The 14,453-nt window shown below is 41.2% G+C and overlaps 2 protein-coding genes across 2 annotated transcripts; one reads left to right on the plus strand and one right to left on the minus strand.

Moving 5' to 3' along the window:
• Nucleotides 1-206: 206 nt before the first annotated feature.
• On the minus strand, nucleotides 207-3,398 carry LOC117457225 (histone H3.3A). Its single transcript, XM_034097164.2, has 4 exons — nucleotides 3,290-3,398; nucleotides 2,175-2,318; nucleotides 1,507-1,660; nucleotides 207-1,104 (listed from the first exon to the last, which is right to left on the minus strand). Exons 2-4 carry the CDS (start codon nucleotides 2,300-2,302, stop codon nucleotides 976-978), a joined length of 411 nt encoding a protein of 136 aa, XP_033953055.1. The 5' UTR covers nucleotides 2,303-2,318; nucleotides 3,290-3,398; the 3' UTR covers nucleotides 207-975.
• A 1,579-nt stretch (nucleotides 3,399-4,977) lies between these two features.
• Nucleotides 4,978-14,414, plus strand: nop53 (NOP53 ribosome biogenesis factor). The gene is made up of 12 exons (XM_034097988.2): nucleotides 4,978-5,211; nucleotides 6,277-6,353; nucleotides 6,480-6,579; nucleotides 7,212-7,414; nucleotides 7,732-7,787; nucleotides 7,919-8,014; nucleotides 9,642-9,743; nucleotides 9,830-9,994; nucleotides 11,793-11,968; nucleotides 13,453-13,519; nucleotides 13,919-13,995; nucleotides 14,113-14,414. Exons 1-12 carry the CDS (start codon nucleotides 5,006-5,008, stop codon nucleotides 14,171-14,173), a joined length of 1,386 nt encoding a protein of 461 aa, XP_033953879.1. The 5' UTR covers nucleotides 4,978-5,005; the 3' UTR covers nucleotides 14,174-14,414.
• Nucleotides 14,415-14,453: the final 39 nt, after the last annotated feature.

The raw sequence follows: 14,453 nt of genomic DNA on the forward strand, positions 1-14,453 counted from the left end.
AAGTTGGCAAGTAAGAATAATTTATTCGAAGAAAGATGCATGATAATTACAACGTACTAAATGCTTAAGATAGTAAATATTACTGAATTACTGTAACCATCATTCTAGGTAATGATTCATCTCCTTGCTGGAGTGGTAGAAACATCAAGAGACGTGTTGTTTTTCAGCTCATATGATATTTCATAGTAGATATTCACACAAAACAGTTTATTAACCACACAAATCTGTTTATTATGTTTGTATGTGAATTCCAGAGTACAAATATTTTGCTCTTAAAAATGCCTGAAAACATAAATCAAAAACACAGTAGAAAAAAAATAGGTTATATCAACCTGAGAGAGGAACAACAAGTCAAAACATTACCTGGACATAATAACGTGGCTGAAAATCAAAGTATGATCACCATAGGTCTGCTACATATACGCCGCTTGCATTCTGCCAAAAATGCAGTGTCATCATAGCACAATGACGTTTTCTAATTGACAACCAGAATCAAACTATAGTTTTTTGAAACATTAAACACTAACAGTAGAAATACACCATTGTTGTAAAAAAGAAAGAAGAATCACTACTTTGACCACACATCTCTATTTAAAGTAAAGAAAAGCCCATTATATCAATTTAAATGTCTGTGTGAAGATGAAGATGTCTCAGCCTTGATGAGATTTCCTGTGCACATTTGATATCGCAAACTATTCTTGCCTTTCCAAAACACCCGATGCACGGAGATAACAAACATTGATGTGAGCTAGCTAGTTAGAAGTGATGCAACGTTTTAAACAAACTTGAAGATACCTCGAAGGAAACTCGGCTACTAGTAGCACCAGAGAAGACATGATCACACATTTTACAGTTATCACAATCATATGATATATATATATAGGACCTCAAACCAAACTACCAACTAAGTATAGAGGGAGGAAAAGAGTGGTGACAGGGGACAAGAGGACAGCATATAACAAACCAGGAAACATTTTAGGCGCGCTCCCCGCGGATACGACGTGCCAGCTGGATGTCTTTGGGCATGATGGTGACACGTTTGGCGTGGATGGCGCACAGGTTGGTGTCCTCAAACAGACCCACCAGGTAGGCCTCGCTGGCCTCCTGCAGGGGGGGGGAACAGGGATGTCAGTAGAGCAAAGATTATCGTTGAAATGATTTGTCATGCTGGTCTTTTGAAAGTGTACTATGGTTGATTTTCATCAGTCCCTGCAACTAAGGAATGGTACACAATGCGCGTTTTGTATAGTATACTAATTTGTTGCCCTACATATTAATATGTTAACTTGTTTAACATGAATTTGGGTCTCAAGTTTGAGGAAAGTGAGTGAAGTGTAGCAGAACATGTCTGATAGTAGTGCTTATATGGATAGACATGAATTTGTTCAGCACTGTATATTTTTGTACGCCATTAATAGTGTTTTATAACACCGCTTTGTCTCTGGTTTAATATCCTCTCTTTCATTAGCCAGTGGTCAAGTGTATGCATCTGGTTGTTTTTCTGACCTGCAGAGCTCCGATGGCAGCACTCTGGAAACGCAGGTCGGTCTTGAAGTCCTGGGCGATTTCTCTCACCAGACGCTGGAAGGGCAGCTTGCGGATCAGCAGCTCAGTGGACTTCTGGTAACGACGGATCTCACGCAGAGCCACGGTACCGGGCCTGGAGAGCAGAGGAAAACATGTTCAAATGCACAATTTAAGGAGGGAGAAGCTGAGCTGCTTTTACAAAAAGTTATGTTATCCCTTCCGATTTTAACAGAACATATGAATCGTGTGCACTTTTTTCATCTTCACCTTGCACCTCTGCAAATTGTTGAGAGTGGTATTGAGTGTTTTAACCCAAGTATCAGTCTTTCTCTACTAGTAGGAGTCTGAGTGAGACCAGGGTAGAAAATAATCTATTTTTCCAAAATGTAATCCACATAACAATCTAAATACGGAATGATTGCCTATTGTGTTTTATGAGAAAGTTAATAAAAGTAAAATGTTAATAAAAACGGAAGTAAAATACATCCCTAAAGAGTTTATTTGGGGCTGAAGGAAAACTATTGGTGCCCACCTGTCAGTTGAGTTTTGGTTTATATCCACATATTGAACAAGGGGCATAAAACTGAAGCATCCTCTGTGTTTTCCAATCTTTCCAACACAATCAAAGGCACTGTATGGACTCTCACCTGTAACGATGGGGCTTCTTGACCCCACCGGTGGAGGGGGCGCTCTTACGGGCAGCCTTTGTGGCCAGCTGCTTACGGGGGGCTTTGCCTCCAGTGGACTTACGGGCGGTCTGCTTGGTACGGGCCATGGCTACTTAAGATCACCTGAGGGCACAGGACAAAGTTGGCTTGGGTAAATAAACTACAATGCATTTTTAAGGCACATGTGCAAAAGAATAGTGTGAAGGGGAGGGGATTTGAAGGATACAAATGTACTTTTCCAGTTTTATTTTTGATTGAATTAGAATTGTACATCTACTCATCAGTAAGAGCGGGATATAAAACCATACATCAGCAGCACAAGCGTCTATTTGTTGTATGTATTATATCCGAGACAGCTTATGTAATGAATGACGTCCGTAAAAAGGACAGCAATAGTGTCGAATCATGGTAGGCCTTCTTATCATGTGAACCAATCAGATTGTGTAAACAAGCCATGGAGGCGGGATATTTCAAATTTGTAGACCAATCATTTCATTTCAAATAAAAGTCGAACCAATCACAGCACGATGACGGCAAGAAACATCCCGCCCCTTGCGCAATGGACGTGGGTTTGTTCGATTCTTTACACTGCGCACCCCGGTAGCGCACAAGGCCTGATATTTTATTCAGAATGAGCTATAACGAGGGAAAACCAAGCGTTCCCGCCCGCGTCGGCTGCCCGCTGTCAGCAAACGAGCACACCTAAAGATGATGGCTGGCTGGCTGGCTAGAAGAATGTAAACGGGAAGGGAAAAAAATCGTTGTACCAAACGAGGAAGGTGGTTATAAAAACGACGGAATTATATACAAACCGCGGCATTAAAGTGGAATATAGTTTTTGTAAAAGACAGTAGACATGTCAGGGGATCAATTGGTGAACAATATTTTGTCAGATGACCCCTCACTTTAGGCGCATTTCCGAGTCAAATTTGACCGAGATCACAAGTGCTTTTAAGGTCCCCCGAGCAGGCAGATAATAAGCGACTGCTCTGCGTTTTCTTTTTCACCAAAAATAATGTAAAAAACACGTTCATCCGAAAAATAACACAACATTAAATGAAAGATTGGACTTTTATCGAAATGATGAGACTTACCTTTGCAAACTTCGTGAAAGATAACAGGTCAAAAATGGGAATTTATTCTTGAGTCTCTAAAGCGTTGTTCTTCTCGCTATAAAATGAAGGGAGGAAAAAAAAGGAAAAAGAACATAGGAGAGCAACAGGAGACACATTTCCCATGATGCACCTGGAACAAACATATTACATACATGCTGGCAACATGGTAAACAATTGCATGGTCACTTTCACATGCAATGTCATGCAAAATGTTGTCTTTATTCCGATTTTTGACACTTTTGTTAGGTTATACTATTTGTTTTTTAATTGCATTTATTTTATTTAATATCAAAAACAACCAAAAACACTTTTAATAGCAGAGAAACTGAATAGAAACAGAGTGGATTTCACTGTTGCAGACTTTTAAAACTATTCACAATTTTTTTTATTATGTAATTTGACACTGTTGTGAATTTATATTATTGTTTTTTATTAGATTTATTTTATTTGGAAAAAACAAGCAACCAGAGCACTTTTAATATCCGAGTAAACGAATATTATTAAAGTGGATTTCAGTCTTGCAGACCTTTTAAACGATATTCACAGTTTTTAATGATGTAGTATTATACACAATTGTAATTTAAAACATATACAACACTTGTGTTACTCTATTATCTGAGTGCAATGGAAAACTGTCTTTGTACTCACACAAAAATAAAAATATCATAGTGTTATAAAATGTGAAACAGATAAGAAATATTTTAACTTTTATTTACAAGGAGACAGCAAATGCAGTATTTACACTGCCAGTCCTACAGGGGGCGCTCTTTCATTTTAAACACATTGCAGAAAACTACCCGGGTTAATGGTGCAGAGAAACATAAACAAGACAACACAACTATTATAACAAATTGAATTAGGACGACAATACGTCAATATTATAAAATCACAATTAGTGATAATACTTTACTCCAACATAATGTGGGGGGAATTGTTTTCATTTTAACTCCCACAACATGCTATTGTGCTGCAGTTGTGGAGAACTAAATCAATAACTCCCAGGCTCCAACGACAAACTATACATATAAGACATAACATATACAAAAAGGAACAAATAGTGCACATGCAAAGGTTTAGCTTTTTGTTAAAAGTGGAAAAAGTTTGTTAAACTGATCAGTGCATAGTGGTTTTATAACGAGTAAATACATTTTTGTTGAGCTTTTGGCAATGCACATTCATTCATTTTATCATTTTATCTTTTCTTATTGTGTAAATAAGCCTCAGTGAATAATTTTACACGAGTTAGTTGTTTGTCAGAACATTTAAAACAAAACAAGCTTTGAAATAGTAGTGGGGACACAACAAAAAGTGGTGGGCACATGTTCCCAGCGACCCCAGTGTTAATAAAACCTATGTGCATACAGTATAACAAGAAAGCCTTTGATTCTTATGAATGGGTGTAATACACCCAAACACATTGGTCTTGCACTAGTTTTATATTTATTTGTTTTAATATTTTACAACTTATTTATATTTAGGTTGCATTGTTGGAGGAACCTGGGACTTCATATATTAATCACCATTTCGATACTGTAGCTACTGTGCATATGACAATAAACCATGCAATAAACCCTTTAAATCTCTGAATATATGGTAATTCCCTCGCTGTCCTGCAGGGGGCGCGCCTGCAGCGTCCCTCGCGCATATAAAAACCAAACACGTGACGTGTTTTCTTTCCACCATTCCTCCTCCAACATGGCGGCCAACAGGAGGATGAAACGCATGGCGTCCTCCCAGCCTGGTTTTATTAAGTTAAAGTCCGTTTCGGGCGGCGATAGCTTGGCCACCACTCGGAGAAAACGTTTGAACAAGAACAAGAAGAAGAACTGGAATAAAAACATCGACATCAACGATGTGGACGAGTTTCTGCAAGACATCCGACACCAGGAGAGAACCACAGGGTGAGTTCAGCCATGTGTTTGGAGAAACCACCGTGTGGTATTTACATTTAACAAATGTCGAATGTTAAACTTCATTAGAGGACATTTCGTCGGGTTTTAACCGTTTGTGACCGGATGTCTGACCGTCTTCTCCCCCCCCCCCTAAAACCGTGTACTGTGTTTACAGCCGTTAGCTAGCTAAGCTAGTCCTGTTTTTTGGTGTCTTGTTGTTGTCACAAGAGTTGTTTTAAAAAAATAAAAATAACTTCAGTCATACATTACCACTATTGTAAAGTAGCTTATGACATAATTTACTCATGTACAATCTCGAGGTTAATTTTACTCCACTACATTTACTTGTACAATTGTAAAATGTCGCTTCTAATATATCACTAGTGGAGGACATTTTTCTGCACAATTACTACTACTCTTACTTGCGTGGCTCTTTTTCTGATTAACACAAGGGGGAAGTACTACTGAGATTGTTCTATCTCAGTAGTACTTCCCCCTTTTTGTTGATTAGTTTACCATGTTACAAATAAAGTGAAATTCATGTCGAAGGGCTTTTTATTTATTTTTAAAAACACATTGTCCTGTTCACGATCCACAAATAAGGGTTAACAGGCTTTGTCTTTTAGTTCATTGTTGATAAACCGGATAATGGCACTTGAGTTCCAGAGTTTGCCATCACTTAGTTATATTGGACATTGAAACTGGAAATGTAGATACTACAAAAATAACACGAAGGTTATCCGAACAGTCCCCTAAAATAACATGTGCAAAATTAAATGCAATGTTGTGAACTAAAAAGAAGGATCTGCCAAAATATACCAGACCACGTGTTTTGCCTAATCCTATACAATTCTACACATAAACAAAGGAAAGTATGTTCTTGACTTCAAGTCACGTTTTGTCTATACATTTCGTGCTAAAGATCTGTGCTGGTTGGTTAGCTTTGTGCAGCTCTTTTTGTTCAATGCTTTATCTGGATATCTTCAGTTTTTGGAAAATAGGCAATTATTTTTATATTATGTCTGTAATTTATGCATACATGATTGGTAAAATGATATGGTCTCTGTTTTACAGGGGTTTGCTTTCGGAGAAGACGGACGAAACTTTGTTCTTTTTGGATGTCGGACCGCCAAAGAAAGCTGAACGGAAAGGTGAATATATGTCCCTCGGGGCCACGGTTGGGACGTGCAAATAGAAATCAGTTAGGAGGTGGTTTTCTCCCACATCCCAATATGCCTAATTCTGACTCAAATGATTTTCTTTCCCCTGGGCTGCAGTGGCACCTGTGGAGGTGAAGATGAGGAGAGGAAAGCCGGTGCGTCCTCTGAGGATCGACCTGATCCTGCAGCACGACTCCCTCGTTGCCGCACCTAAAGAGTCAGTACCAGCCGCTAAGCTCTGAGCTTTACCCTGCGTATGCAATTTCACTAATTGCAATTACTGTCGGTTTTATTTTTCAGAACTATACTGGATAGTTTGGAACCTTTCTTTAGTCCATGTTCATACATATCAGAAAAACATTCCATGCTGCATTTCAAGTTTATGGAAAGCCATTAAGCTCATTCATTCGGCCTAAAACACTTTTCTACACAAAACTAATCCCGATCAGTATCTGTAAAGACTCTAAGGGGGTACGGGGTTGTGTTTATTATATTAACTCCTCCTCAGCTACGTACGCCTGCCTGCCCCACACGTACTGACCGCTCAGAGTTTGGAATGAATAACGATTTCTCATTTATCTCATCCAATAAAGTGGAGATTGAAAAAAGTGTTAAAAAAATCAGCCTTGCTTTTATTGTGTGTCCTGTGATGATCACATCCTTGCGCTCCCAGTATTTCCTTCATTGGGAATGTGAAGATAACTCATAGGAGCTCAGGAGACGGTTTTGTTAACGGTCTCCTGGGATCTGAGGACATGTGAACACACATTATGAAGCGTCACGTCTCTTGTTTCCTCGTTCCTTTACATCCTCCTGTCTCTCATGATCTCTTCTGCCTTTACCCCCCAGTGTGCTATCCTACCAGCTACCTAATGCCAAGAAACTCCGCCGCATTGCCCAGAAGGCCGAGCATCTGGCAGCCAAAGGCATCGTGCCACGGAGGCAGAAAAAGCTGCTGACCCTACGGCTTCCCGAGAAGACGGAAAGCAAGGCAGTGACTGACGCCAACAACAACCCCGAGAGAGACTTCTACGACATATGGGCACCAGAGAGTGAGTGTTCTGTGTGTGTTTCCAGTGATGATCACATCCTTGCGCTCACAGTATTCCCTTCATGGGAATGTGAAGACAAACATGGAGTTCAGGTGATCGTTGTGTGAACGGTCACCTGAGATCTGAGGATACAAAGTCCCTGAGAACTGATGGTGATCAAGTGAATTAAAAAAAAAAAAATTATCGCTTTTTTTACTGCCTGGAAAGTTAATATCTTCCTGGGAGCTTTTCACACGCGCATGTTGACACAGACCTTTTGTCCGTGTCCTTACTCTGCACATATGATCTGATTTGGAAACCTATTCTTTTCATTGTAGTAAAAAGTACAGCTGACCCCTGGTACCTTCAACAAACGCGCAAATCGCGTGTCAAGGTGAGAAGTGTTTTGTTTTAGCAATTCAAGTGACCTCTTTAATAGTGTTCGAGCAGAGCACTAGTATTTTATGTTACACATGTAGTGGTTTGACTTCGACTAACGTGGCGTCGTCACGGTTTCTCTCTCAGCGTCCAGAGAAAATGAATGCGAAGCCGTCTGCGCTTCCTGCTGTGGAGGTGATCGCTCCTGGAGGATCTTACAACCCAGACTTCTTCTCCCATCAGGTTGGTGACAACTCGACACGCTAGGAAATGGCATGGCGTCGACTTCAGTTAGTCATTTAAAAAGCCTGCATTTCAGAGCAGGATTGCTCATATTTCTTTCTTGGGTTTGCACAACTCTCAACACGAACAAAGTCTCGTGGAGTTCCTCACACAGCAGACATGAAAATGAAGTGTGAGGCCTTTTGACTGATGTCATGGTAACCGTAGATTAAGCCCTTAAAACAGGAAGCCGACTACTATCATAACTTCATGGAGTAAACCCTGAATGTGATGCTCATTTTCCGAACTTGCTCCTCGTCGAGAGAAGCTTGATTTGATAAGCAAAAGAAATGTTAAGGACATTCAGCTAAAAGCGATCATACCACAGAGGACGAGGATAAGCCAACAATTACTGCAGAATCTCTTAAATTGGACGACTCAATCAGGGTTCCCGCGGTGTCTTAAAAAGTCTTACATTTGATCATCTGAATTTAAGGCTTTAAAAAGGTCTTAAATATGACAAAAAAAATAAGAAAGGTCTTGAACATGATTTAGAAGGTCTTAAAAATGATCGGATTTGAAAGGTACTTCTGTGTTGCTATAGCATCTAAGTGTGTTGTGAAATGTCCGGGCTGCAAAGTAACCCGTACGGTAAGAGCCTTTCAGTTCCCCCCCAACAATTTATATTTAATTAATTCAACATGGAACCAGTAATCACTAACTTTGGCCCCTTATTGGAGAACACCCAGCTAGTAACCTAGCAACCAAACTGCAGCTAGCGGCTGTCAGAAACTCATGTATCTTCGAATCTACTTACAAATGAATATGGGGAAGTGGAGGTTGAACCGTATTTGGTTGGAAAACATCTAGTGCTGGGTTGAAACCAGTGGAGGGAACCCTGTCAATGCAACCTGAGGTAAGAATAGGACAAGTAGGAACTGACAGGGGGGGTCTTAAAAAGTATTAAAAGTTGATAAATCAATTAAGCGAAAATTAAGGCTATTAAAAAGTATTAAACGGCATTTTCCAAGGTATTACATTTTGGAGCTTGTTTTCAATAAGTATATAAATGGTCCAGAGAGGTTGTGTTCTACAGTCTGCCTGAATGTAATCATGGCGTAGGTGTGCAGTGATTCTGTGTAGTTTATTGATGGCATCCCGTTGGGTTTGACGTCATCTGAACAGGACATCGCACGCTCACTGCTTGATAGCGCGCGACGGTCCGTTTACGCCGGTTGCTAAGCAACATCGTTATGGGGAAATGCAAGTCTGCGTCCAAATGGTTGGAAGATAAGGAGGAAGGACAATCAATACTGTGTATAGTCAATGTGAGGTAAAGTGTGTCGCCAAGGTAACCGGTTAAAACTCAAAGTGGCGATGAGGTCTTAAAAAAGGTCTTACATTTGACTTCAGGATTCCTGCATATTTACCCTAAAGTACCCAAAATGTATGAATCCTCCAATGTAAATAATTAATTTGAGGTTATTTTGGATCAATATTAGGCCTTGAAAAGTGAGGAGGCTTTTATTTCGTGCATATCTTTGGGTGTGTTGCGTTTATCCAGCAACAAAGCAGTTTTTATTGTATTAAAATGTCAAAGTATGACCTGCACTAAAGGCTAATCTCTTCCCTCACTATATGCACACAGGCCTTGCTGCAGGAAGCCCATGATGTGGAAGTGAAGAAACAAAAAGCGGAAGACAAGCTCGTGAGGCAGCTGGCGGTCAACAAAGATCACCTAGCAACAGAGGTGAAGATTATTATCGCGGATTCAACTTTCTTTTTGTCAGTGATCAGGAGCTACGTCTGATTTGATCTAACGTGTGTGTTCTGCAGGAGACGATCTTCAGAGAGCAGGTGGAGGGCCTGGTAGAACAGGAAGATGATCATGACGATGAAGAAGCAGGAGCTGATGATGATGGTGTGATAGTAGGAGCCATCTCACAGGCCTTGAAGAAGACGGAGAAAGAGAGGAGGAAAGAGAGGGCGGAGATACTCAAGGTACGGCCGTCAATTCAGCCTTTATGTGAATATCAGTGGTGGCCGTTATGAAAGTTACACACTTTGATGATGTGGTTTTATTCAGATTTTATTTTGGGATCACTAGTTACAGCTTTTGAGCGGGAATCTAAAACATTTTAACGATCGTAAGCAAATGTATCGGCAACTATTGCATTTCAGGGTCTTCAGTAGGGATGAATTATTAAAGACCGTGGTACCGTTAAGCGCCGACGTTAGCGGTCTTTTTACCCGTCTCGATGTGGAGAATGCTCGTTGCCAAAAGTGCAATAAGAGTTCAGCATGTCAGGGCGGTAACTCGAGCAATCTGTCTAAACATTTAGCAAAAGTGCTCCACGTCCAGACGGAGGAATGCACCGGGTTCCACTGTCTTTCTAGCAGCTCTGTAGCCCCGTCCACGAGGAACGGTTCCACGTCAGGTGTTCTGTGTGCTCGCAGCAACACACGGAGTTAACTCCATGATACAAACATGGGTTGATGATTAGTTAAAGTTTGAGCTATTCTGTTTACTGTTCTGTCATCACATTATTTAATACCATTTGTTAAAACATTGTTGTTTCTTTAGATGTGAAATATTATGTATTTAATTTAAATATAAAGCAATGTTAGTTTTGTTCACAATTTAGTTTGTTTACCTTATTATTTATTTCATCCAAAAGAACCGATAAGAGTACCGTTAAAAGACCAGATCGATAAAAGTAGTAGTGCCGTTAAAACCTTAACGATGCCCATCCCTAGTCTTCAGTCTAAAATCTCAATCGGAACCCCTTCAGTCACGGCAGCAAGGTCCAGATGCAAGGAAAGAGTAGTCTACATGTTAAATAAGTTAACCACACGTTGGTAAGAATATAAATAGTTGCGTAAGAACAAAGTAATCCATGATATAAAAGTATTAAGGGAGCTGGCAACGTTTATTATATTAGCTCCTGCCTGCCCCACACGTACCGACTGCACAGGTTGGTCATGGAAAAACCATTTTATACATTTCTCATCCAATAAAGACGAGTTTTAAGAAAATATACATTTCAAAATCCGCCTTGCTTTCAGTGTGTGTCCTGTGATGATCACATCCTTGCGCTCCCAGTATTTCCTTCATTGGGAATGTGAAGATAACTCATAGGAGCTCAGGAGACGGTTTTGTTAACGGTCTCCTGGGATCTGAGGACATGTGAACACACTAAGAGTACGTATTAAATAAGTTAACCACACGTTGTAAGAATAAAAACAAAGTAATCATGATATATAATAGAAATATGTAGCATTATTTAAAAAATAAGTGAATGTAAAAGTTTTAAGGGAGCTGGTAACTAGGGCTGTATTCGAATATTCGTTCGTTGGAGTACTTTCGGATTTCGTTATTCATTTTTTTTTATTCCAAATTGAATTTATTGAACTCTCCAATATCAACGTAAGAGCTTGTGCCTCTTCGTTTACTTTCTCCGTTTTTATATGTAGATATTACTTTTCTCCGTTAATCTCTGTCACGTTGTTTCCATAGCAACAACAACTTCCTGTCAACACCGCTACCTCTCCTTCAAAATAAAAGCATGTCCATAAATAGGAAGCCGAGCCAGATTACACCTAAGACACAATACAACTGGACGATATAAACAAAACTCAAATGCCCAATCTGCATCAATGAACAGTCTTAGTTGCCCCCCTGGTTTATGGCTTTTTTTTTTATGCAGCTTTTAGCAACAACTCTCAAAAGGTTGCCACATTGTGTCTGCTCCACTCACCATCTTCCCACTCCACCTGACTGTTCCTCTTCCCGTTGTAGGAGCAAAGTCGACAGGCCGACAAAGAGAAGACCTTGAGGCAGCAGCAGCTCTTCCAGCTGCGCTCCATAAAGACCTCCATCAAACAGGACGAGTCGGACACCAAAGTGAAACAGATTCAACGCAAAGCCAACCAGGAGGCAGAGAAATCTCAACCCAGACGCCTCGGCAAACTCAAGTACGCACCGAGCGCTCGCCTCACAGCTACAACTTCACTTGTTAAATTACATTTATATTGCACTCTCATAATGTTGGGGGACTCGTAGGACCTCTGCACAAACTGTGAACATTTTTCAAGTGGTTAAAATACCAGTTTTGCCTTTGAGTGTGTATGGAAGCATGCAGAGATAGATTTAGTATGTCCTGACATGAGGCGCTTTCACGCCGGAGTACTTTTCCCAGTATAGTTCTTGAAAATGTTGCGTTCACGCCAAAAAAATCTGGAACTAGAACTTAGTTCATGAGAACCTTTTCACCCCCTTTGTAGTGCCTGCTAGAGAGCAGGGGCTTTCCTGGGAGAAAAAGGTTCCAATTTCTGATTGGCTGGGCGGATTGCAAGCTCGTAAAACTCTGAAAAGTTTTGTGAAACTGCCGTTTTCATTTGCTGGCATTATTAGCATTAGCCCCAACGGAGAGAGACTAACTTATGGCAACACAAGAGAAAACATGGGAGCGGTGGAGATGAGGAGGTGTCGACGATTTACTCTGACAACTTCGGGTGGCAGTATACGCCGTGAAGTTGTTTGCGGCCTGCCAGTAAACCCAGATGTCCCTGATCCTCCCTCAGGGACTTGTTCTGGTGGGAACGCGATCTGCTCTTTAGTTCATCACAAGAGTTCTGATGAACAAAGTGCGGCAAAGGACTTGGTGTGAAAGCGCTATGTATGAGAGAAATACCAGGATAGTAAGATGGATGTATGCCAGCATGCTTATCTGGCTTATCAGGGGATATATTAGCCCGTGGTGCAATGTTATGACAAATTAGTGTCCCACTTGTACTCAAACTTAAGATGGAAGGATTGCACATTTCCAATAATGCAAACAAGCTACACAAATGCCAACCTCTTTCAAACCCGAGCTCAATCTCAGATGACCCTGATTGCATGTCTCAGATTTTAGGCAACAAGGTCTCTGTACTTGGGGCTGTTGCTCTGCCTCTGTTAGCTCAGGTTTCAAGTGTCCTGCTGCAGGATCATCGAACGCCACTAGAGGTCATCATGTCTGAGGTTAACATGAAGCCTTCGTCACATGTGCATGAAGGGGAAACAACACATCTACAACAGGAAGACTCTTTCAAAGAGGGGTGTTCCCCCAAATCTTTGTGATACATGTCCAATGGGATGTTTTATAAAACCTTACTGCAACATTAAAACTATTTTAAGATTTAAATGATAATGACAAAAGTATGAATTGTTAAGGACTTTGTGCCCAATGTTTTGATACCCCTGGAAGTTCCAGTTTGGCCCAAGATCAAATATCAAGATATCCAAAACGGCCACGTTGTTTTTAATTGCTATAATGTATTTTACGTTCTCCAATAATGTTGTCTGTCGATGCGATATGTGAGTGCATCCTCCAGTGCCCTTTCAACACACTTGTATAATTGTGTGGCTTGATTTAGTTGCGTTCACTCCACGGTAGTTAATGTTTGTCTTGTTGCAGGTTTCAGGCTCAGGACCTGGAGGTCCAGCTGAGTGACGAGCTCGCCGGCTCCCTGCGACAACTCAAGGTACTTCACTTGTTGCGTTTAATGTTCACGGGCTTATCCCCGTCAACCTGTCGGTGAGGACACGAGTCTTTATCTGTAACGAGTTTTGCTTCATTTACTCGGTGCATTGTCTTCTAAGCTAATACTGACCCACTTCCCCCGGGCGTCTTTACGTTTCATGTGTGATCTAATTGCCGGTGGAAAATGCCCTGCTTCCCCTCTTATCTCCTGCCCACCCCCCCCCCCCCCCCCCCCCCCCCCCCCCCCCCTCTTATCTCCTGCCCTTATGGCTCTGAGTGAACCTCAAAGCAGCCTTTGTGATGTGAACGGGATTTTATATTGGGTGGGAATTGTGCAGAGTGATATTTGTCTCACATGGATTTCTCCCCCCCCCTCCCCTGTAATGCTGGTGCTCTGCAGCCAGAGGGCAGCGTCCTCAAGGATCGCTTCAAGAGCATGCAGAAGAGGAACCTGATCGAACCCAGAGAAAGAGCCAAGTAAGGACCTCTTGCGTAACGGCTCCTCAAAGCCTCTCAGTGATTTACAGATTAAAACGGTGTGTTTATTAATGTTTCTCCTCTACCCCCCCCCCCCCCCCTCCCCCCCTCTCTTAGGTTCAAGAGGAGACTCAAAGTGAAGTATCAGGAGAAGAGGGCTTTTAGAGAGATCACTTAAATGCCGACCCTCAAACCACAGGAGCTGGACTCGAGAGGCGGGGCAGCGTTTTAAAGCCACACATCCCGATGGCACGGTGTACATACGACTGAATGAGGGCCCGTTGGACCCTTCAGACCATTTCAACTGCTAACAATTTAATATGGAAAATCAAAGATACGTGAAAACAAAATATGAAAGTGTTGGATGTAAGTGTCGTGCAGTACTGGTTTCATGTTTTAATATATCTTTTCACACATAACGTCTCAGTGAGTTATTTAAAGGATCTCTGTGACATGTC

The sequence above is a fragment of the Pseudochaenichthys georgianus genome, chromosome 13 (assembly GCF_902827115.2).
Source record: "Pseudochaenichthys georgianus chromosome 13, fPseGeo1.2, whole genome shotgun sequence".
Taxonomy (NCBI): Eukaryota; Metazoa; Chordata; class Actinopteri; order Perciformes; family Channichthyidae; genus Pseudochaenichthys; species Pseudochaenichthys georgianus.